The 26,010-nt window shown below is 41.9% G+C and overlaps 1 protein-coding gene across 1 annotated transcript in view; it reads right to left on the bottom strand.

Annotated features, from left to right (window-relative positions):
* PIK3C3 (phosphatidylinositol 3-kinase catalytic subunit type 3) overlaps nucleotides 1-26,010 on the bottom strand; it is a gene marked incomplete in the record, with an annotated part of 1,653,126 nt that overhangs the window by 389,394 nt on the left and 1,237,722 nt on the right. The window contains 1 exon segment of the mRNA XM_044074431.1: nucleotides 24,629-24,693. Within this exon segment, the coding sequence (XP_043930366.1) occupies nucleotides 24,629-24,693 (65 nt within the window).

Raw genomic sequence — 26,010 nt, forward strand, 5'->3', positions numbered from 1 at the left:
CTACAGCAGTTAACTTTGTGCACATGCATGAATTCTGCAATACCCACACCCATAGGGACATGATAAAATGAAGTATCTAAGTGAAATGAAAAAAAATTCTACTATGGCAACTAAACACATGTGGAAAGATACTAAACAGAATACAATACAATAATTAAGAAGTTGAAAGCTTTTGACTGTGGATATGGGTAAAAAGAAATAAGGTATGAAAAAGTTTTTAGTTCCTTTGATATTGTATAAGTCAGGCATAAATATACATATGGTTCCCCTTCAAAACATCTAAAACTCAACATCCAAAATCAAAACATCGAGACCATAACATCTAAAACCCATAACACTGAATTTCATAACATCTAAAATGTATAATATGTAATAGTGTATCATCAAATTTGTAAATGTTATAGTTTAATCTGTTAACCTTGTGGCGTCACTATGAGATGTTGCAGTTTTTATTTCTATAGTTACTTATATAGTGTAGGAATTTATAGTATTTAGTGTTTATTTTGACACTTTGTATATGTTTTTTAGGCCACACAAGTAAGTGATACAAACATTATGTGTACATTCTTTATGGTGATCGTGATACAGTGGGGTTAGGAAAAAAGAAGTTGTCTTACCATAATGTTCCATCTGTGTTGTAGATTTTTATTCATTCATTACTGTTAGAACTTCTGTTCTGTCCTCTGAACCGACACGGCCGTTTCCAAGCTCGTGCCCGCTAAAAACTCTCAGCTAAGACCTACCCATAATACCCCTCTCATAGTTACTCCAGATCGAGTTTTCCAGCCCCTATATAATAGAGGTAGAAATAGAAGACATTAGGAGGCTCTGTCTGAGCAAATACCCTAATCAGGAGTTCCTAAAGTCCACCAGGAGTCAAGGCAGGGGGAAGGAGGGCAGAAAGTAATGAATGAATAAAGATCTACAACAAAGATGGAATGTTATGGTAAGACATAGCTTCTTTATCTGATGTTGTAAATATTTATTCATTCCTTACTGTTAGGATCGAGCCCCCAGCTGCTTGAGTCCTGGGTAGCCCTAAGGAAGGATATTCCTGAGCACCATAGAACCAAAAGATACTCGTCCCCTGGAGGCCAAATCCAATTTGTAATGAGAAATAAAGATATGAGGTCTTGCCCAAGTGTCTGCTGCACAGATATCATCCATAGAAGCTCTGGAATGGAAAGCTACAAGTAGCCATAGACCTGGTAGAATGAGCCTTTATTCTGGATGCTAAGGATAGCTTATTCTGTTGGCAGATAAAGGTAATGACGTTTCTAAGCCAGGAGGATAAAGTCACGTTGGAGACAGGTTTACCCAATCTGGGTCCTGCAAAAGCCACAAACAATTGATCTGTTTTCCTGAAAGATTTAGTCCTGTCCAAATAACAATGAAGCTGCCGATGCACATCAAGGGTGTGCAAAAGGTACTCCCCTCTGTTGGAATGCTGAAGGAAGAAAACCAGCAGGTCAATAGATTGGTTAATGGAAAATCCAGAAATGACCTTGGGCAAGAAAGAAGGGTCAGTACGAAGGGACACCCTATCCCTGTGGAAGTTCAAGTAAGGTCTCTTGACACTCAAGCCCTGCAGCTCAGATACTCTTCTTGCTGAGGTAAGTGCTACTAGAAGTAGGGTCTTCCATGACAAAAACTTTATATCACATGAATCAAAAGGCTTGAAGGGAGGGCCTGTGAGAGATTGAAGCACCAAGGTCAAGTCCCAGGGTTCTAAGGGGGGCTTGACCGGAGGTTTAACATGTAATACTCCTTTCAAAATGGTCTTGCACAGACGGTGTGACATAATCAAAGAATTATCAAATTCATTATGAAAATTGTCAATAGCTGCTAAATGTACAGTGATGGTCGATGCTGAGGCTCCTGCATGTAAGAGAGTCATCAGGTACTGAATGCGCTTTTGAGCAGGTATAGAGAAGGGATCTAAGTTCTGATCTTTGACCCAAACAGAGAACCTACTCCATTTACTAGAATAAACTTTCCTGGTGGAAGGTTTGTGTGAAGCCAGAAGAATTTCACGAACAGGAGATGGGATGTCAGGCAGCCTGGCAATCATTGGAAGTGTAGGAACCAAGCTGTGAGCTTGAGACTGTGGAGATTGGGGTGAATCAGTCCCTGAGGATGAGATAACAGTCCTTGGGAATGATGCAGGATACACTGGCTGCGAATCAGATGAGGCCATAGGAACGGGAACAAGACTTGACTGGGCCAATGAGGATCACTTTGCTTCTCAACTTTTGAGCTTTCTGAAGGAATTTCGGAATGAGGGGAAATGGAGGAAAGGCATACAGTAGACCCGGGGGCCAATCGTGCATTAGAGCATCCCTTGGGGGTCCCCCCCTGAGGGGGGATCAGGGCAAAGTAGCTTCTGCATTTGTTATTTAGGGGAAAAGCAAACAGATTGTAGCAAGGCTTGCCCCAGCGGCGGAAAATCCAATCCACTATTACAGGATTGAGGGACCACTCGTGAAGCATTGGGATGTTCCTGCTCAGATTGTCCGCAATAAGGCTGGAACTCCCGGGAATGTGCGTTGCTATAAGAAAGTGGCTGGAAGCTATCGCCCAGTGCCAAATCCTCATGGCTTCCTGACACAGGGGGTAAGAACTGGTTCCGCCTTGCTTGTTGATATACCAGACTGACATGTTTTCCGACTGAATTGCAATGGTCCCAGAAGGTAGGGATGAATGGAACGCTTGCAACACTAAGAGAACCGTCCTCAGTTCCAGGACATTTATGTGCAAATTGGCCTCAATGGGGGACCAGGTGCCTTGGATCATCTTTCCCTGGAAATGACCCCCCCACCCTAACAGGGAAGCATCTGTGGTCACCGTGGCCGTGGGCTGGGGAAGACAGAAAGGTCAACACCAAAGATTTGTTTGTGGCTTTATCCACCATAGCATTTCTTCCTTGCAACGGTTTGTAATACGTATCATGTGGTCGAGTGGGTGAGTTAAGATCGACCATTGTGCAGAAAGGAGCCACTGCAGGATTCTCATGTGCAGCCTCGCCAGTGGTACTAAAGTAAGAGTTGCAGTACAAGGCGTGCTGGTACATAGGTCTGTGGAAGGAAGGCTTGGATTTGGTGTCTTATTTTCAAAAGCCTGTGAGGAGGGAGAGAAGCTTGACAGGATGTTGTGTCAAAGGCTGCTCCAATAAATTCCAGTGTCTTTGCTGGGGACATTTGAAATTTGTCCTTGTTGACTGTAATCCCCAAGCGGAGAGTAAGACCTTCAGTGTAACAGAGGCTGCGGGTTAGAAGATTCCTGGTCAGGTTGGTAAGGAGCCAATCGTCTAAATACAGAAACACCTGGAATCCTTATAGTCGAAGATGAGCTACTACAACTGCCATACATTTGGTGACCACTCGGGGGGGGGGGGGTTGTCGAGAGACCGAATGGCAGTGCCCTGAACTGGTAGTGATTGGCTCCCAGGCAGAAGTGGAGGAACCTCCAGGAGCGGTGATCCATCTTTATGTGGTAGTACGCATCCTGGAGGTCTATAGAGCACATCCAGTTGTCCTCTCCCTAGGAAGGGGAGATTGGTTTGGACCGTGACCATCCGGAATTTTTGAGGTTTGATAAATTTGTTCAATAGGTTAAGATCCAGGCTTGGTCTTCAGTCCCCTGTCTTTTTCACACTAAAAAGAACCTCGAGTAAAACCCGGATCCTCTCTCGTCTGGTGGGACTGATTGGATGACTCCTTTTCTTAGCAGCTTTTCTATTTCTAAGGCTTCTACTTCCCTCTGATTGGGTGGCACATCGGGAATTCATTTGACAGGTCTGGGAGTTAAATCGAATGGTATCACCCAAACCTTGGTAGCAATAAGTTGCCAGGCTGGTATGTGAGAGAAAAACGACCCCCGACTGCTTCCAGAGGAAAGCAATTGGGTTGCTGATCAGAAGCGCTGGTAGGGTCTGCCGGAGAAGGAATCTCTAGCGCCCTGGTTACGCGGACCCCCTCTACCCCGAAAGGGGTGTCTTCCAGATGAGTTGACCCCTCTGCCCTGGGGGGATTGCTCACGAGTGTCACAAAAAGATCCTTGGGATTTTCTGAACCACATTTTTCCTCCCTTCTGGTTCCTGGAGAAGGACCTCTGAGGAGATGGAAAAGCATATGCCCACAGCAGACAAGGTCTTTCCGTCTTACTCACTTCGTGTTAGTGTGTCTCGTACTTTGGGACCAAAAAGTGCAGATTCATCAACAGGCGCATTGACGAAGGAAGATTTAAAGGGGTCTGCGAAATCACACAACCGCATCCAAGCATTACGTCTCATGACAATGCCTGATGCAGCAGCTCGAGCTGCCCCCTCGGTGGTGTGAGATATCAAACGCATCGAGGAGTTTGAGATGGATTCAAGGGTAGCTAGCTGTGAGGCGACAGTGTCACGCACCTCATCAGGCAGTACCCCCGCCAAAGAGGAGGACATTTCAGATACTAGGTCTCTTTGGAGGTGAGTGAAGTGTGCCAGATAGTTCAGCGACCGAATGGCTTCCCCAGTCTGTCCATGGTCCGAGACTCCCTGTTCGGAGGATGGACAGTGGAACTATCTTCTGCCAGTTCCCCTCTTGGTGGCCACCGCAACAACCATGGAGTCAACTGTCAACTGCTTGGACCAGTGGGGCTGATCTTCAGGTGTGGATAGAATTGTGTCCAGCCTCCGGGGGACAGGTTCTACATTGTCTGGGGCCTTCCAGGCACGCTGCATGATCAGCTTAACAAGCTCATCTGCAGGTGGGGTCACCCAGGAAGTAGATGGCTGGGCACAGAAGGCCTGCAAGAACACTGATTCCTCAGAAGAAGGGTTAGAGGACTTCCAGTCTCTCCGCTGCTTGAGGATTTTGAGAATGTCTCCGAATGAGACGTAATCTGGGGGAGACCATGGGGAACCTTCTCCCTCATCACAATTGGTGTCTTTGATGACAGATTCCTCCGGGGAATCAAGGTGCTTCCTCTTGCACTGCTTCTTCCGGGGTGGCTCCCCAGTGGGATCTTCTGAGGAGGACTCTGGAGAAAGGGTTCCCTTCAAATGGGGGTCTTGCTGCTCCCGGGCCCGGGATCCCGAAGTAGTGGGTTGGGACAGCTGCATGCTGGGGGGGGGGGGTTCTGATGCTGATGTCACTGATGTTGACTGCGAGCCTGCAGAGGCAAGGACCCTCTCCATCACCTGGAAAGCAGGCCCGCCCGAGGAGGGATGGGAGCCCGAAACCGAGAAGGACAACCTCAGAACCGGGGTCACACCCCGCCCTTAGGAGCCCACCTCCAGGTGAGGAGCTCCGAGAGGACTGGAAGCCAGAGCTGTGGACATAGATGGTGCCAGCGAAAAAATTGGTGTCAGGCTAGGTATGAAGGTGCTGACGGTCCAAGCAGTGCTCCGAGAGAGCACCGGCTCCACCAGAGCCAATATAGCAAGGGTGGTTGGTGCAGACAGGGAAAAATCAGCAGTCGGAACAGAGACTGTATGCACCGTGGTGGATATCGGTAACGAGATATCCAGGACCTGGGTAGAGGCCAGAGGAGGATAAACAGGAATATGCTGTGAAGGATTCCGAGTCAAGAGGGACGGAAGGTCTAGCTGGAGTGGGCAATCCCCTAGCTGCCAGAAGCTGGTCCACAACCCGCACTAGTTCTAGTTCAGAAAAACTCCTGGTGGAGGCTGCTGAAGGAGAATCAGGTCTTTCAAGAAAGGGGCAAAATCTATGCTCCAAAAAAGGGTCGTACGAAGGAGAGTATCTGGTTCTTGGCAGATATTCGACTTTAGGAGCTGAAGTCATAATTTGTGAAGCCGAAGAAGCTATCGGCACCGTGGCCGGGGATGGTGCCGAAGCAGGTCCAGTCATAAGAGCCAATGTCGAAACCAAGGATGGTGCCGAGGCTGGAACCGAAATAGGAGTCAACATCATAGATGGCACTAAGGGAGAAGACACAGGGCCTGGTACTGAAGAGGTCTGTGTCGAGGTTGCTGGAGAAGCACAGAGCTGAATTGGTTCTGTAACTGATGGAGATGTAGGAACTGAGTGACTCTGTCTTTCCTTATGTTTTTTGGTCCTTGGAAGGGGTGAGACCTCCGACCCAGATAAAGCCTCCGAAAAAGGTGTTTTAATTAAACCTTTTAAAATAAGCTTATTCTTACATTCTGCTAGTGTGTGATTACTAAAACTAGCACAAATGTCACAATCAGCTTTAATGTGGTCCACGCCCAAACAGCAGATGCAATGAGCATGTCCGTCTGGGTTGGGCATCTTACGCTCACACTTGTCACACTGTTTACACCCCAACTTAACTTTGTCTGACAATACAGGCAACAAAGGGATATCTTAAGAGAAGAAAACAATAAATGAAGAGAAAAGGAAGAGCATACCAACAATGGTATTTAAAAAATACCACAAGTGGTAAAGAAGGGCCTACCAAAGGCAGGAGAGAGGGATAGTACCAACGATGGTAGAATTATAATTACCAAAGGTAAAGGGTAGGAAATAGAGGTAGGTTATAGGCGATAGTGAGAAAAAGCTAAACTGACTGAAAAACAAGAAATTTTGAAGAGAAACTATATAAAAAATCACAATTATCCACCTAGCTTTGAGAGAGATGGCTAGGCACGTCTGACGAGGAACGCGGCAAATGAGATCTGGAGTAACTATGAGACGGGCATTGTGGGTAGGTCTTAGCTGAGTGTTTTTGGCTGGCGTGAGCTTGGAAACAGCCGTGTCGGTTCTGAGGACGGAACCGAAGTTCTAACAGTAAGGAATGAATAAAGATTTACAACATCAGATTTAACTTTTTCCCCACTGTAGTGCGATTGTGGAGTTGGTATATTCAATTTACATGGGGTGCGGGGGGGCTTGCCCCCCCTGCAGAAAAGTAGTAAAAAGTGTGTTTGTTAGTTTTGTGTCGTTATATGTGGAGGGGATGTTATTTTCATGTGATTTGTAGTGTTCAAAGTTGTGATGCACATTTTAGATGTTATGGGTTTAAAATGTTATGGTTTTGATGTTATGATTTTATTTGTTTTATTTAGTTATTTAACATTTGTTTACCAGGAAAGTCCGGCTTGGAACGAAGCCAATTTTCAGCGGAGGCTAGGGGAGAAATGCTCCAGACGCATGTCTTTGTAAGATGGGAGGAAGCCAGAGTACCTAGAGGAAACCCACATGAACACAGGGAGGACATGCAGACTCTGCACAGAAGGTACCCCAGCTAAGAATCGAACCAGAGAACCTCTTGTGACAAAGCTACCAAGATGTTATGGGTTTTAGATATTTTGATGGGGAACTATATATATATATATATATATATATATATATCTGGGATCACTGCGAAATACCAAAATTCCACAATCCCGTGACTCTAACTCCCGAAGGACCAGAATCTCAAAAGTAGTGAATGGGGACTGCCGTACAGTGTGGAATGGGAACTTTGCTGTACACTGCACTGCAGTGTGATCTCAGAGTTGGTATATTTAAGTTGCAGAGGGTGCAGGGGGGCTTGCCCCCCTGCATACAGGTTAGAATAGTTTGTTGGATGTCTTACTTTTTATACTTGTGGAATTTCGATATTTCGTAGTGATCTCATATACATATATATATATATATATATATATATATATATATATATATATGTGTGTGTGTGTGTGTGTGTGTGTTTATATATTTATATATTTTTTCATCAACCAGAGGAGAAGTTGAGGATGACAATTAATGAAGAGTTAAGGAAGCTGTTTAGGAAGGGAAGAGTTAAGAGTAAGAAACCACTGATTTTCAACACTGAACAAGGTGATCTGAGTTATGTGACTTGATCTTACAAGCACCCTATTGCATTTACAAAACAAAGTCTTTCCCTTAATGTAAAGGCTACTTAGGCATCATAAACATGACTGGGTATCTAATAAAATCAAACCTTCCTCAAATTACATGATGAAGCATGGCACAATTGGAAATACAATGGTGTAAAGCCAGCTCCCAGACCATCATTGCCAACTGGCACAGAGGGTATGGCATTGTACCCCCTTGGCTGTTGAGGTACCACATCACTGTGTTTCTGTCTGTAACTACAAGAAGAGGACCCAGAGTCCATAGGTGGTGAAGGACTTTCAAGACATGGATCACCACCCTTTCCTTGATATTTATGTGCTTCTCTACAGGGTTAGAGCCGATTGGATCAGAGAAGTCATCAGAGTCAAAGTTAATATCATCGGATCCGACGTGTCAACTCTGGTTGTCCCCAGATCAAAGGGCTCTGAAACAGATGGTTAGATCAGAGAAGGAGTTATTATAGGAAGAAAGGCAGTTTGGTAGGTCACAGATCCGGTAGAGGACAGAGGAGGCAAAACCACCATCTGGATCTGCATCCTGAGAAATCTCCTCATCATCCTGTCCCCCACCGCTTTGGATAGGCTCCAGGAAGATCTTATAGAGGAAGAGGTGAAGGGAGGGGTCGAAGGTTTTTTGGATGTCTCCTGGAAAAAAGGAGACCTTAGTCTCAGGGATACAGGTTGTGTGGAAAATCTGGGAGCCCAACTCTGATGAGAAGTCATTAATGGCTGTGTTAGATCTGAGGGCTTCGGGTCCGACAGCTTTAAGGTCTTACTTGGCGGTCTGGACAAAGATTTGGTAGGTTCTGAGCAGGAAAGTGTTTGCGGTGCTCCCTGGGCTCCTTAGATTTCTTAGTGCGGGTTTCAGCACCTCATTCTTTGGAAGATACAGCAGACTGGGGAAGAAGGCCCTTCAAAATAAGTTTGTTTCAGTGGTCAGTTAGAGGTCGAGCAGTAAAGCCTGCACAAACATTGCACAAGGTATCTAAGTGACCTAAGGCCTAAGTAGTAAACACACTCCTCGTGGGCATCAGAGATGGGGATCTTACACCTACAGAAAGTGCATGTTTTGAAACCGGTGGGTTTTTCAGCCATACAAAGGAAGTTTTATTTTATATTATTTTTTTGACAGAAGGAGATTAGAAAAGGAAAGGAGCTATCAACAGAGGTAGAAGGACAGGAATACAGTAGGTATAAAGTTATTTAGAAACTGCAAGGAACCACAGAAATAATTTAAAAAAGTGAATAGGATGGCAAGGTGGAGTAAGATATAGAGAATAAAATAGAAGTTTAACACTGAAAAAAGTTTAGACTACTCACAACCCAAATGGAGACACGAAAGGTGAAAATCCCAACTGATTTCAAGTGTGGCAAATGCAGTCTGAGGTAATCTGGAGGGTAAGGTCATTATGGGTAAGTCCAAAAGAAAAAAAACAAGAACCACAAGTAGTGAAGGTAGAGTCCCAGGAACCACACAAACCAAAGTTCAAACCACAAACCAATTTATTGACAGCAAAAACAAACCAAATGCAGTCAAGCGCTTTCGTCTTTAGCAAAGACTTCTTCAGAAATGCTTAACATGGTGATTTCCAACCTTAAATAATCCTAATGCATCATGTGATCAACATGTGATCAAACATTCATGACTCAACTTTAGTTTAGTAAACGCATTGATTATAAAACTTCAACAAGAATTGTTGTGAATATCAAGTTAACTTGCATGAAAAATGAGCATAACAATAAAAAATAAAAATAATGTTGAGAACAAAAATGGTAAAAAAGTCAGTGTTACAATGACATATGTATGAGTAACATGATCAGCCCTCACAACTTTTCAACTTTAATATAGATGTAACAGAACAACATTAATTCAAACAAGGGGGATAAGGGCATCACATGCAAGAATCCATATGAGCTCTTTCTTGAGAAGATGTTCGTCAGTGTAAAAGCCCCTTGGGTCTGGTTCCAAGAAATCAATCACCACAAATTTAAAAAGGTGACCAGAAAGGCAAAAATATGTCTGCACAGTGCATTAATTGTCTTCCCTTTCTTGATTTTGTTCAGATGTTCATGTATTCTCTCTTTCAAAGCTCGACCAGTCTTACCAATGTAAAATGCAAAGTGCACCATAAGCCACTCCCCTGGATGAACAATTAAAATATTCTTTTACCTTAAATTTCTTGTTTTTGATGAAAAAAGACTCACAACAGAGAATATGTTGACAGTAGTTACAGTGATTGCATTTATACATACCTTTTGGTCTACTGGTACTAAATTTGCCTTCCAAAATTCTTTTCCAGTAAACTTTTAAAACATTTGTCTTTCCTAAATACTAGCTTAGGTTTGTAATCAAACAGTACATTACCATCGTTGATGGAAGTAACAATAGGCCAAAATTGATTAACTACATCAACAGTGTTTAAAGAAAAAGTAACAATCAACGCTCGTTCGTACGACCTATCTGAATTATGATCACCAGAGGTCATTGGCCCTACTGAAGAAAAGGAATGACAAGAGTTATCAAAGATTGGACAGTACAGACCCTTACTCCTTTTGCCATATACTTCATCTTTGATGGGTTCCAAGAAGTCTGGTGGATAACCTCTGTGGATAAACATCCAAAAGTTTTTCAATCTCCACCAAAAATACTGCATCATCAGATATCATTCCGAGCGAGTCAGACTAGTTGTCCCTTGACAACTGCTCTTTTTTTTTAAATTTGGGATGCCAACTGTCGTAGTGAAGATAAGAATTGGAAAAAGTTTTCTTACAAACAATGTTGGAGCTAAAGCAACCCTTTGAATAATCTTTTGAAACCAGAATGTCAAGAAATGCCATCTTGTCCTTGTCAAAGTTGTGGGTAAATTTAAGAAAGGGGATGCTGTTGTTGATGTACATTAAAAAAAAACATTCAGTTTCATCAAAGGATCTGTCCAAATAATAAAGATGTCATCCAGGTACCTAATATTAAATGACCTACTGTCAGCAAATGTACTAGTGAACACAAATTGCTTTTCCCAATATGCCATGAATAGGTTGGCAAAGCTCGGGGCACATGAGTCACCCATTGCCACTCCACTCATTTTTTTGAATAGTCAACCTTCAAAATATAAAAATTTGTTGCTCAGGACTAATTTTGCGAATGTGATAGCCATGTTGGTGTCATTGTTCTTCAACAGCCCTATGTCAAATGGCATACTTTCCACCCAATCAATTCCCTCCTTGTGTGGAATGACCGAATAAAGATCTTGTATATCTATTGTGATAAGTATACAATCCAGTACAAATTGTAAATTTGCTAATCTGGATAAAAAAAAAACGACGAATCTTTACAGATATGGGTAATGGAACTAGTGGATGGCTGAAGTAAATAACCCACATGTTTAGCTAAGGAAAAATTTTGCTCCTACCTGCATCAACAATCGGTCTCAGTGGTGGGTTTCGGATGTCTTTATGAATTTTTGGCATACCGAATATACCTGCCACTACTGTGTGATCACTGGATAGGTATTTATAGGCACTCTTGTCAATTTGTCCCTGCATGACCATGTCGTATAAACAACCATCAATTTTAAAATAACCAATATTAAGTTTATTTTTTGATACCTGTGTGTACCTGTCAGTGAAAAGGAGCTTGAACATCTTATTGTTATAATCCTCGACGTCCATGATGACAATACCCCTCCTTTATCGGGTTTCATTATTCTGATTGTTTTGTTGTTACAAAGATCATTAAAAAGTTTTGCTTCATTCTCTGAAAGGTTAACTTTATAATTCACATTAGAATTTTGTAGCCTTAAACAAAGTTTTTGAATTTCCATTTCACAAAAGTTTTTCGAACAGTACTAGCCTATTATTCAAGTGCGGGTTGAAAGAACTGGATTTCTTGAGACCTGTATTCAAGTCAGCCCTAGTGTTAGTACCTGATGACTTAAATCAAAGTGCTAAATTTAATTTACGAGTAAATAGTTTTAAATCTATGAGTGTTTCAGCGAGTTTGAATTTTCTGGCTGGTACAAAACTCAAATCCTTACCCAGAAAGTACAGTTCTGTACCAATGTAGATGTTCGAGTGTTCACACTGCTACAGTCATCACACTTGGGTTATCCTGCCATTAGGCGGTCCCCGCAGTTGGCCAGAGTTCCAAAGTCTTGGTCCGGCGTCGGTTGCTATCGCTTCTTCCCTGATGTCAGTGCGCCAGGGGTATACAAGATGCATCCGATGACATTTTCTTCAGTTTTTCTTGCCCCAGATGTCAGATGCCCCCAAGTATGTAGGCAATACATATAAAATAAAAACAATAAGTTCAGTCACAAGCAAATACACCACAAAGGTTGTATAGGATAGACAGGTATAGATAAGGCCAGCTAGTTCAGAGGGGATGGAGGGTAACCTGGACTGCAGCAGTGTGAACATTCGAACATCTACATTTATGGTAGGTACAAAACTGTACTATGTTCGTGTTACACTGCTGCAGTCATCACACTTGGGTAGAATCCCAAAGCTAAGGTTGGGTGGTTGGTCTATAAAGAGTTAGGATTGGCTATGAGACCCTGCAGAACTGCAGTGGCAAATCCTGCTCTGGATTTAGAGTAAAGAGGCAGGTGGTAATGCTTGGTAAAGGTGTGCACTGAACTCCAAGTTGCAGCCTCCAAAATGTCCTTGGTAGGTACTCCTCTGAGAAAGGCCGCTGAAGTGGCTGTAGCCCTGGTGGAATGTGGCCTAATGCTATTTGGGACTGATTTCCCATGCAGTGTGTAGCAGTAACGAATACAGTGTCCTATCCATTAGGATATAGTCTGCTTTGAGATAGCCTTGCCCTGTGATCCTGCAGCATATCCTACAAAAAGTTGCTCAGTTTTCCTGATAGCTTTTGTTTTGTCCAAGTAGAAGCATAGCTGCCTGTGTATGTCCAAAGAATGCAGAAGTTTCTCCCCTTTATTCTTGGGGTTTGGATAAAATGTTGGCAAATGGATGGTTTGGTTAAGAGCCACACTAGATACCACCTTTGGCATAAAGGTAGGGTTTGTCCTTAAAGAAACCCTGTCCTGATGAAAAATTATAAAAGGTTCCACTGCCATTAATGCCTGTAGCTCTGAGACTCTTCGTGCTGAAGTTACTGCCAGGAGCAGAGCTGTTTTCCATGATAAAAATTTTAGATCGGCTGTATTGGCTGGCTCAAAAGGTGGCAGGGTCAGTTTTTCCAAAACAAAATTGAGGTCCCAAGTTGGTGTTGGTGCTCTCCGGGGCGATCTTATGTTTTTAGCCCCTCTGAGGTACTGCTTTAGCAAGGGATGACAGAATAAAGGAGGATCCGTGTTGTAATGTGCTGAAATGGCAGAGGCGTGGATCTTAATTGATGAGAAGGATAGGCCTCTGTCCAGCATCTCAGTTAAGTATTGTAAAATCTGAGGAATGTTTGGAACAAGAGGGTCAAGGCTTTGAGCCTGGTTCCAGGCGCAGAATCTCTTCCATTTTTCTGAGTAAGCTTTCCTGGTGCTAGGCCTCCTGGCCTCCAAAATGACATCCATAACCGCTTTAGAGAGGGGTGTTGTCTTTTTGACTAATAAATCTGCCATGCAGCCAGGTTTAGGGTTTTGAGCTGATCGTGCAGGATCTGATTGTTTTGTTGAGTCAGAAGGTGTGGAATTTGAGGCAAAATCCATGGTGGGCCTTGAGCTAAGTTCCTTAAGATAGGGTACCAGTGCTGACGTGGCCATTCTGGAGCAATCAGGATCATCTGTGGTTTCTCTTGTCTGGCTTTTAGGAGTACCTTTGAAAGGAGAGGCAGAGGTGGGAAGGCATAAACTTATAGGTTTTTCCAGCTGAACAAAAGGGCATCCACTTTCCATGCTTGTTTCTGATAAGTCCTTGTGCAGAATTTTTGTAGTTGGCAATTCAGCGGGGAGGCAAAAAGATCTATGTCTGGGCATCCCCATTTTTGCGTTACCATGCTGAAGATTTGTGGATTCAATTTCCATTCGTGAGGGTCCATGATATTTCTGCTTAGATGGTCTACCAGAGTATTTTTCTTTCCTGGCAGGAATTGTGCTTGCAGGAGAACTTGGTACGTTAGAGCTGTGTTCCACAAGGTCATGGCTTGCCTGCATAGGGGGTAAGAATGAGTGCCCCCTTGCTTGTTTATGTACCAAATTACTGTGGTGTTGTCTGTCTTTAATAATAATTGTCCTGGATGCAGAAGGTCCTTGAAAGCTGTTAGGGCATTTTGAACAGCCAACATCTCTTTTTGATTGATGTGAAGATGCATCTGGTCTGTGGTCCACTTGCCCTTAATGCATTTTCTGCCATGTGTGCTCCCCAGGCGTAATCCGAAGCATCTGTTGTTAGAGTCTGCCTGGCTGTGGGTAGGGTGAAAGGCTGACCCTTGTTTAGGTGACATGCCTGTGCCCACCATCGAAACTCCTGTTGTAGGCAGGGAATCATTGGTATTACTGCTTCTAAACTGTGGGAGTGTTGAGTCCAAACACTTTTTAGGTACCATTGTAGTTTCCACATATGCAGTCTGGCATATGGTATTAGTAGTATGCAGGATGCCATGAATCCCAGGGCCTGCAGAATTTTTCTTGCAGGGAGATGGGACTTTTTTGCCGGTACTTGAAAATATTGAGTTAGTTGAACCTGTTTGTCTGGTGTGAGGTAAGCCATCTGGGCCATTGTATCTAAGCTGGCACCCAGGAATATAATCTGTTGTTTGGGCACTAGTTTTGACTTCTTTTCATTTACTGTGTACCCTAGAGATGTTAGCAACCTTTTTACAAATGCCAGATGCTGCAGAAGAATGTCCTTTGTCTCTGCTTGAATGAGGCAGTCGTCCAGGTATGGATATATTTGAATTCCTTTTTGTCTGCAAAAAGCAATTACTGGTGCCAGGCACTTTGTGAAGACTCTGGGCGCAGTAGATAAGTCAAAGGGCAGTGCAGAAAATTGGTAGTGCATTGTACCAGCTTTGAATCTGAGGTATCTTCTGCAATTTTGTCTGATAGGGACATGCAGGTATGCCTCTTTGAGGTCCAGAGTAACAAGCCAAGCGTTCTTGCCCAGCATGGGTAGAAGCTGCTGTAATGTCAACATTTTGAATTTCGGAATATCCAGGTAAGTATTTAGAATTGAAAGGTCTAGTATGGGCCTCCTGGCCTTGTCCTTTCTGGGTACCAGGAAGTCTCTTGAGTAAAATCCTTGTCCTTGTTCCTGCTATGGTACTTTTTGAACAGCTCTCATGTCCATGAGGGCTGTAATTTGTTTTTGTGCCTCTGCCCATTGATTTGGTGGCAGGTCTGGCATTCTTTTTAGCCTTTGTAAAGTATGAAAGTGGAACCTGTAACCTTGAGACACAATATTTAGAACCCATTTGTCTTGGGTGATTGTTTGCCAGTTTTGAGAAAAAAGTGCTGGTTTTCCCCCCAAAGGGGCTTCCAAAAGGGAAGTGTTTGGCGTACGAAAGGGAAAGTCATTGTGACTGTTTCCTGTAAGGTTGAGACTTGTCCTCACCTCCTTTTGGGGTTGAGGTGCCCCACTGTCGTTGTCTGTTTGAGCCTTGGGGTTCAGATCTGCCTCTTGGGTGTCTGTATCTGCCTCTCTGTGGTCTGTCTGACACTGGAAAGGACCAATTTTTTGTAGGCCAATTTCTGCTAAATCGAGGTAGCTGTACCTTTAAGAAATCCTTGACTGTTTGCATAGATTTAGCTTTATCCTCCATTTTCTTTAACACTTCTTCTGCCTTAACACCAAACAAGGTATCATGCTGTAAAGGAGCATCCAATAATTTTGCCTTAACGTGATCAGGTAAACTATGTTCTTTTAATCAAGCATGCCTTCGAATCACTGAACCTGTAACTGCGGCTCTACAAGAGGCCTCTAGAGAATCAAAACCACATTGCAGAGTATGTTTTCCCACCTGTTCAACTGCATGCAATAAATCCTGCATTTCTTTACAATCAGGAGTTTCTGTGCTTGCAAGCATTTTCTGTTTTAATTGAGCCATTAAATATTGTTGGTACTTAAGCATGTGAAATTGGCAATTTAAAGCTCTTACTGCTAAAGTTGCAGAAGTGTATACTTTCTTCCCCCATCTATCCAAAGCTCTGGAATCTCTGTCAGAGGGTACTGGATTTTTTGCAATGGAAGCCTTAACCCCTTTTGGACCCTGGGAAATAGTTTCTGGATCAGCAGAAGGGTTTTTATAAAGAAACTTATGAGAGTCAGGGACTCTTGTAGTACCTATCTGGCTTGGCTGGTGCAGGGGGCGAGGAATCGGGAGATAAGCTGGATTCAGAGAACACATCATCCACAATATCTAGCACAGGCGGAATAGCCAGGGACCTGTGCTGAGGCAATAAAAGGAAATCTCTGAGTCTTTTCTTAGATTCTGAGTAATCCTGACTTTCCCAATGGAAATGCTCCCTCATGGTATGTAAAGTTTCCCCAAAAGAATAATCCTCAGGAGGAGAGGCTGAAGGGATAGATTCTTCAGCATCAGAGTTCTCATAGGGGGGGGGGTAGAGAGTAGCCCTGGTCTGAAGAGGAATCAGAGGAAATGGAAACCTGATCAGAGGAATCGTAGTCTGTATCCTGCCTAGGCCTTTTCTCAGGAGGGGGATGGGAACCCCTGATTAGAGTAATGAGGTCTTTGGCCATTTTAAGCATCTGTTTCTTAGGCATGGAGGCTTGTCCAGGAGAATTCTGTACTTGTTTCTTTGTCTTTAGTGATACTTTTGTCTTGGCTGTAGTTTTAATGGTGAGCTGTGAAGGTCTGAAAAACACCCTCAGAAGCCGATGCCTGCTCAGTGGCTGCGGACCCATCTGAGGGATTAGTTTCCGTAGGCCCAATACCTTGAGTTTCCAGAGGCCTAGTTGTCTCCACGTGGGAGTCGGATGCGACCTGTGGCTCTGAGGTAGTGGGTGTCAGGGGCTGCGAAAGCGCCTCACTGAGAACCGGCAACTGGCCTAAAAGAGGCTTCGTCGTCAGTTTTGGACCTCGGATGTCTGTCTTTATCCTTGTCCTTGCGTTTTTTCGGTATTGTGGTCGTCGGTTGATCGGACGGCATAGTATAATTGAACCTTTGGCCAAAGTAGTGCAAAGCAAAATCAAAACGTCTTTTAATAGCACGTTTGTTAAATCTAGCACAAAACCGACAACTAGTGACGTCGTGATCAGGGCCTAGGCATGGAATACAGTAAGAGTGGAAGTCCTTATGAGGTATTTGCTTTCCACAAGAAATACAATTATTAACTTTTTCTGACATCGGTCTGAGGCAAGAAGAAAGTTTCCCCAATGGGGTACTTAGCTTTATTGAAGACTTTGGATCTGAAATTCGACTTCGAAAATCTCAGGAGTCGGCCGACCAGCACTTGCGAGCTGCTTCTGCTTCGGGCACCGCGCGCGGCAAGAAAGACTGAAGAAAATGGCGTCGGATGCATCTTATATACCCCTGGCACACTGAAGTCAGGGAAGAAGCGACAGCAACCGACGCCGGACCAAGACTTTGGAACTCTGGCCGACTGCGGGACCGCCTGACGGCAGGATAACCCAAGTGTGATGACTGCAGCAGTGTAACACGATGAACATCATTAGCACCCTCTGTTGAGATATTAACACTAGAAAAATTATATACTGTAAAATCTGTAGTAGAATTCTGGATGCAACTAGGTCCTGTGTCATCTTCCACCGTACTGCTATTTGTATCCCATACTACCAAAAAACATGATTCACCAACAGCTAGTTCAAGGTTAATGGATTCTGTATTTTGATGACTGATGTTCCCGTTAGTCTCAATAAAAGGCCCGAAACAATTCAAAAATAGATCTCCATCACAGGATTCACTGAACTGAGAGTTATCATCTAAGGTAGGTAAATGACTAAATTATATGGGTACCCTGTTAAGATCACCTCCATCTGTGTTGGTATGGGGGGTAGAAAAGGAAGAAGAGAGAATAGGATGATTATAAGGAGACACAGTTCCAGTCCCTTCAATAGGTTCATAGGTTCATAGATTAGTACTAAGCTAACTGCCCTTGCAAACCATTTTAAGCCTAGCCAATTATCCCTTGTGAGACTCAAACCCTGCACCTTGTGTTTGTAAGGCAAACACCTTAACCATTAGGCCACCCTCCCAACCTGGCTCTTCTGTCATTACAAGTACAAGAATTATCAAACCTATCTAAAACGTTGTGTGTAGTAATATCTTCCAACACCTCTAATACACTACCCACACTGTCAGTTATAACAGCATACTTAGTTCAGTTGTTTTCATGATTTGGGGTGCATTTAATAATGGGGTAGTTAATGTCAGTTCCAGAATTCTCTGACTCACCAGGATGACTGAAGGTATTACAGTTAACACTGGTAACTTCCTTGTTAAAAAATGATGTAACCGAATCATTCCAGAGTCTACCAAACATGAAGAAGTAACAAACATTTGTTGTGAATCATTGTGTAAATCTGATATTATCCCATCAGAACAATTATTTCCATCAGTAAAATTGTTACCATTAGTTTTAAAGCAATCAAAACCAATTGTACTGTTTAGGTCAGTACAAACTCTTTCAAATTCCATGTTTGCTGTATTAGTATCAAAAAAATCTTTGACAAAGTCGTCATTCCAAAAATCATTCCCATCCTCTTTGGTACTGAAGTTACCAGTACTCATATTGTGTGCAAAAAAACATTCTGACTTATTTACAATATTGTCATCAGCATTTTCTTTAAGGCAAATTTCAATGTAATCAGCAGTATTATTACCAAACATAACACTTGAGGTTGTCTCATTCAAAATAAGACAATTGACATGCTTCATACACCACAGTTATTCCTACAACCAGAAATTTCTTGGCTGCAAGCATTACCATTCCAGAATGAATCATTGTTACTGGTCGTTTTGCCAGTAGAAAACACACAATGATTTATAGAGGTTTGTTCATCAAAAAAAAGCCATGGTGGAATGAAAGTCAATGTCACTGAGGCAATAAATCTGTTCTACAAGTCCTGGTTTACTTACCGGCTTTGATAAACGCTCCTCTTCCTGGTGTCTTTCTTCCTTTTGAAGTTTTTTGACCACTGATTGTTTTTGTTATTTTTATTTTTTTATGTCTATATTAAGTCCCAGCAGTTTTTGGGTGAGCTCCTAAATACTCAAAGTTGGAATTTCAATCCCCAGAATTTAATTCTTGCTGTAAGTCTCCCTTGTGCCTTCCTTCTTTATGTTTCAGCCTTTCAGAATGCCTTAGAAACTGGCCTGTGTCTGAAAGTACTTCCTGTTGAACCACAATGTCATCCTCAGCTGAATTTATAATACTGCCCTGTCCATCATCCAAATACACTGTCGTGATTGGCTGGTTTTGTACTGAGACACTGGGGGGGGGGGTATGCTGTTCCTTTTGCAAATGCTTCAGAATCCCTTTGAAGTTTTCTGTTTTTCCTATTTTGAATGGCACAACAGATGTCATCTATTTTCTCGAATAAACTGTTATAATTTGTGGAATAATGTTCAAATAAGGCATCGGATGTATGACTGCCATTAATGATGTCAAGATCATGAGAAAGTTTATCCAACTTCAATTTTCATGTATTATGAGTTGAATGATGTCCATGCCTGCCTTATTAAAAATATTGAGAAGGGCTTTATGAAAATCAGAATTCAGATCCACCCCATTAGGGTACTGCAGTTCTGAAGAAGTCTTTGCTAAAGATGAAAGCGCTTGACTGCATTTGGTTTGTTTTTGCTGTCAATAAATTGGATTTGTGGTTTGGACTTTGGTTTGTGTGGTTCCTAGGACACTACCTTCACTCATTATGGGTAAGGGAAGAGCTCGAGAGTCTGATCCTAAGCTATAAAAAGCAGTCAAGTCAGATCTGAGGTTCAGATATGAATCCACAGATTGAGGAACAAATGCATATGACATCAGATCAAATATTTGGTTTATTGGAGGGGAAGGGAGTGTTTTAAAGTCAATGGCAAAAACGGTACGCAGTGGCTGTCTTAATTAATATTTGTTAGAATTAAACAAACATTCCAGAAATCAGAGAACAGAGTAGAAAGAATGTTATAAGGGCCAGTGGGAACCAAAAAGCTTCTATTTTACATATGTATAATAAATCAGAATTACAAATGACTACTCTTAAATTTCCAGTGTGGAATGTAAATGGTGTAAGAGTTGACAGAAAACAAGATTCTACCATTCCTAACGAAAAAAAAATCAGTTAATGATGTTACAGGAAATATACTTAGATGGCGAGCACCATAAAGCCTTTCAGTGGCAAAGATGGATTTTTTTGTAGATTGTGGAGTAACCAGGAAGACAGGGTTTGTACGAATGGTAGATAAAGGAACAGCCATGAAACCATCGGAAGAAAAGACAGGCATGTTAGATATGCAATTTATTTCACATTTGACCAAGTCATCGACAATAGTAACAAGTAGCTTACAAGTTAAAATGATATATAATGTAATCTGTTTGCCTTATCAACAAACAGCAAGCACAATAAAATATTATACTTTAAAGACAATTAGTAAAACTTGGGTTACTAACTTGGGAAGAGAATTACAGTGTAATGAATACAGATCCCATCAAAAATAAATACAGCAAACACATGTTTTGAGAAATAATTAGCTACCAGCAGGGAATCCTGCAATGAAACCTAACAGATGTTGGATTTGATTTACAAAATTTAAGATGCTTCAGGAAGGCCCAAGGACATAGAGAGCTTAGAAAGAAGTTAAAAGAAAAAGAATGATTGCTGAACAGTAAATCCGGATTTCAACAGAACAGCAGAAGTAGAAACAAATATGGAAATACCAGAACCATGGCTGTAGTTTAAAATCAGAATTCAATAGTAACAATTTAAAATAATGCGCTAGTAAAAACTTTCGTCTGAAGAAGCCCTAGGGCAAAAGTTTTTACTAGCAAAATTGTTATTATTAAATTCTGATTTTAACTGCAGCCGTGGTTCCAGTATTTCCATATTTGTTACTATTACTGAGTTTAGAAAGAAGTGAGATACTGTAAAAGTACAAGAAAATGTTTTGGGATAGAAGACATTATGCACTTAGGGATACACAACTACTACACATTACTCCTCATAACATAAAACTGGGCCAGGTGGCTAGACATGTGCTACGTATCTAAAGAACACAATGCTCAATTTAGCATTATGAGATGCATCTCACACTAGTCTCCGCTCCAGCTGCAGTAGGGACAAGACAGAAGGAAATGAAAAGCACTGATGTTTCCTAACAGATTTGACAAAAGAAATCTGCAGTAAGTGGGTGAAAATCTGTACAAAATTATTAAATGACGTGGATACCACAACAGAGACATTAAAAAAAAAGTGGGAGAGTTTATAATTCTCAAACTTGGAACATATGAAAGCAAAGATATCCTGGGAAATGTGTAACATTAAGTACCTCTAAGGTTTAGAGATGATGAAAAAGTTCCAAGCCACTTACAAAGAAAGGCAGTGAGAGAAAAGGTTCAGCTACAAATGCTGAAACAGCAAAATTTTGATTACTGTTAAAACACAGACAGAGCTATAACAGAGATGAACAGTTATTTTCCGATAATGATCCAAGAGCTATAAAATTAGTGGCAGAAAAGTTAAAGCAGTAGAGGTTAGAATGAATAATCACTAAGCAAAAGGAAGTACGGAGAAATTAAGAAGGACCAAAAGGGAATATTAAGACTTACGAAAAACTATAAGAAAAAACCTTTATAAAAAAAACAAGGTAAAACTCAAGAGGAAGAAACAAAATTATATTCAAGAATACTCGATATACTAACAATAAGGGAAATGAAATAGGAAAATAATGGGGAAATATGCAGTGGGGAAAAAAGCAAGAAAAAAGCCCAGTTTAGATTGAATTCTTATTGATATATGGACACTGGGAGACAGACTAATTAACATATAGTTTAAATTATTCCATAACAGTATGGCAGGGTGGAAATTCTTTATTGTTTGTGAAAGGCAATACTGGTGACACTTCTAAAGGAAAGAAAAGACCCTGCTGACCTTGGTTAATACGGATCAGTTTCTGTTTTAAATCATGGCTATATGGTCTTTATGACAATATTTATAAAAAGAGTATCAGGAATATAGGTTCATAGGTGTGTACTAGGCAAATGGCCCTGGAGTCTTTACAAGCCTAGCCCATAGAAGTGCCCTGGCATCATGCCACCATTAGTTCCCGGTGCGTCTATCAAGCAGAGCCACTGGTGTGATCCCCGGGGTGAACTTTCTATTTCCTGGAGTGATCCCCGGGGTGAACTTTCTATTTCCTGGAGTGATCCCCTGGGTGAACTTTCTATTTCACATCCACTCATCAAGATTTCTCTTGAAAAAGGCCAGTGAGATGCTCTGTTTGACATGTATGGGAAGTCAATTCCAGAGCATGGGCAGTCTCTGGGTTATGAACCTATCCCTCCAGCATGTTCTGTTGATTGTGGTAAGGCGGTCTCTGGAGAATGTGGTGTAGAGAGATTGGGATTTCTTTAGGTGTAACATTTCTAACAGGGCTGGGTCAGATATGGCTTTATAAGTCAAGCAGAGATCGCCTCTTAATAGATGATATGAGACAGAGAAAAGCTGGAGTTTTTTGAGTCTGTCCATGTAGGGCATGTGTTTAAGGCCTAGGATCCTCTTTGTGAGGCACGTTTGTGGCCTTTCCAGCTGTTGCAGTATTTAGTGAGGTACATGCCAAATGGGACATTATACTCGATGATTGGTCTAATGAGGGAAGAGCAGAGAGAGATGATGACCTATTTCTTCCTGGATGCAAAACCCTTGGTAATGAGATGTGCCACACAGAAGGACTTTCTGACCACAGTGGCAATGTGGTGGTTGAATGCAAAGTTGCTGTCAGCCTGTGTCCCCAGATCTCTTATAATGCCTTCAGTGTTCAGTGGGCTACCATCAATGTGGTAATTAGTGGGAACTGAGTTTTTCCCAAAGGGAATGACGACGCATTTTTGGCATTAAGCTCAAGGCCATGGTTTCGACACCAGTCGTTGGTCTCAGTGAGGCCTTTCTGTAGGATAACCAGAATCATCACTCCAGGCTATTTATTGAAGCCAGTTAAACATTACACAAACTGCTTGTGACCCACAGAGAAGCAGAGCAAAAGGCTAAAAAGGCACACAACCGGATCTGCAGGGGAATTTATGAAAAAGACTTAGAAAATATCCAAGACGAAGAGTGAACGAACTTACTGTTTGCCACATGTAACCAAGTTGAAGCTTGTACAAAGAGTAGAGGTCTGGAACTTTCAGACAAACTTACAAGAGAGAAAATGCATGTGCCCTCTCTCCCCCCATTTAGTTTTTCCCATGTACTTGCAACCATAGTCTAAGAAAATTATGCTATTTCAAATACTGGAGTGTGACTGGCATGGACATCAGGAAAAGCTAGGTATGTCTACAGATGATATTTTTCTATACATAAAAAAAAAAAAAAAAAAAAAGATACCTCAGTGTTGTTCAAAATACTGAAGCAACATGAAGAATTATCAGGACAGGAAAAGAGAAGGGGCTGCTCCCATGGAGAGAGGGTAGGCCTCTCCCAGGACCAGCGATCTGGCCCAGTCCCTACCATTTAACTCTCACAAGGGAATGCAGAGCTGATGAAATGGCTGCATGAGCAGAAAGAATGGAATGTAGGGTTCTCCCTTAGCCTGGAAACGCCCAGTTCCCATCTTCTCACAACAAACAGGCTGACTGTGTGCAAGTATTGGGGTTACTGGGTGAAGTCCTGCACAGGAAGAACTGGATTTTTGAAGCTATGGCTCTCTTGTAGAATAGTCACAGATAGCATAAAACTGTTTTGAAATTTAAGGGGAAAGTCAGACATATTTATCGCTGTGCTCAAAGTGACACAGCAGAGAACAGATTATGGAATGACAGGAAACCTTTACCATGGTACTCTTAGCACCACCAATGTACAGGCTTAAGATTAATAAGAATATTAGGGCAAGCTGACTCACTCATTTCCCATTTTGTAAAACCTTTCTGGCTCGGAAACAGCAAGACATCTTTCACATTACATTGTAAACGCAATGGCTTCCTGCTTTTATTATTAATTTGCTCCATGGGAATAAGCACACATTTCAAGGCTCCTACATGAATAAATGTAATGGGATACACTGACAACGTACTAAAGAATCTATACAAATGTGCTGCTAATAACTATAATTCAACAGTTTCTACACAAGTCATACTTCAATTTCTTAAGACACCTATTTTAGCAAAAACAGATCAGCCTTGATGAGGAATCATTAATTATAGAATTCATCACTAATCAAGTTAATGTTCTACTGGAAAATGCACCATGAGATGATGTAAATAAATCACCCATCTCCTACCTTTATATCTTCATTTCAGTACCTCATGAGATCAGACTTTGTAATAGAGTTTAGGCTCTGTAGAGCATATACACTGAAAAGAATAATTCCCTCACCCACACTCTAAAAGCAATCCATTACTTGCCGCGGTAGTAATGCTTAACTAGCATCTCCAGTCAAAAATTTAATTTTGTCTGATACATGAAAAATGGCTGCAGTTCACAAGCTGATGACAGCATTACCAGATGGGCACATATGTTACACAGACAAGACTTAAAATGTCTGTCACTATGAAAGATTATAAGAATCAGCTTTCATGTTTTTAATCAATAAACTGATGCTGGAAAGTAAACATCACTGCAGTGGCAGAAAAATCACCATTATTGGTAATAGGGATATATGCAGCAGGCATTTAAAAACAGCATGACAACATGATGCATTCAGTATTCACTATTACCTGTATGCTTCCTTCCGTTGCTAATACTTCAGCAACTGGTACTGACTGGATAAACTGCATAAAACCTGCACATTAAACATAAGAAAAACATCAGCATTTAAGTCAGTAAGAATTATATGATCCATCAGGAGACAACACATATCACAGTACTCACTTTATCAGTAAAGAACAGGCACAAGTGCTGACTATTATTAGTTGATGCATGAAGGTGTCCCCATGGAAATTTCACTTGGCAACTAATGTTTTCACTCTTGGAAAATTGTCAGTACCAGAGTCAAGACAACCCATTCAGCAATGTCAGGATCCTGCAGTGCTGTAGTGATCAAAGTAGGCACCAAAGACCAACTGGCTACAATGGGAAGCAAAGATGCTCACTGAGAACACATTCATAAAACAACCATGAGACATAGCCAACTCTAGTGGAATGCCCATTACCACATTAACAAGTGTATTAGCTCTGTAATAAATATGTTCACCTTCAATATGTCAGGACTATATGCCATAGGCATTAGGACTGCTTAACATGACCTTCAGGCAATTTGTTCTCTCCTCTAGCCTCCAGTATTATGCTCCTCTCTCATTTCTCCAGTTTTCCTCAAAGAGCTTCTTGGCATCCTGAGGGGAAGTTATGTCATGAAATCAACCACTGTTAAATGAATTTAAATGCACTATTGTTAGCTCACTGAAAAAGCATTCTGCACAATGGACATTTCTCTTTTCTCCACTGCCTTGCAACCTTAGGTCTTGGGAGGGTGTCCTCCCACATAGGAGTTGTACGAGGGATTGTCACTCTTCCCACAAAAAGGGCCCTACTCAGATGTTCTCTGAAAGTGGTTTCATCCAACTGACTTCAAAGTATCCACATACAGTGAATCAGTCAAACCAGTGACATGATTTCTCTTGAGCATAGGTCAACAGGTGGCCTAGTAGGTTCAAAGGTTATTACAAGGATAATGACACAACAGCCTACACGCCTATCCAATAATTCCCAGGATATGGCAGTATAATATCTTAGTTCCCCGGATATGGGATGGGGTAGTTTCAGGGTAGTGGGTCTTTGCGTGTTGAAGCCCTGAAACATTTTAAGTACTGTCTTGGTCCATAAGGGACGTGGGCAGTATCCTGGGTGAATTTATGATTGCCCATCCACTTATCCATATTCTTTCTGAGGAAAGCAAGGGATGGGCTTTGTTTTATGAAGATGGGAAGTTTATTCTATAGACGAGTTAGCCTTTGGGATACAAATCTGTCTCTCCAGCAAGTTCTGTTAGAGTCACAAATAAGATCCAAGTCCATGGAACAAGCAACCCTCATATATATTTTTTTTCTTGCGAATGCGCAACATTTTCATCAGGGTTGGATCAGAAAATGCCTTATAGGTC

This window comes from Protopterus annectens, chromosome 6.part0, assembly GCF_019279795.1.
Source record: "Protopterus annectens isolate FY-2018-M chromosome 6.part0, PAN1.0, whole genome shotgun sequence".
NCBI lineage: Eukaryota > Metazoa > Chordata > Ceratodontiformes > Protopteridae > Protopterus > Protopterus annectens.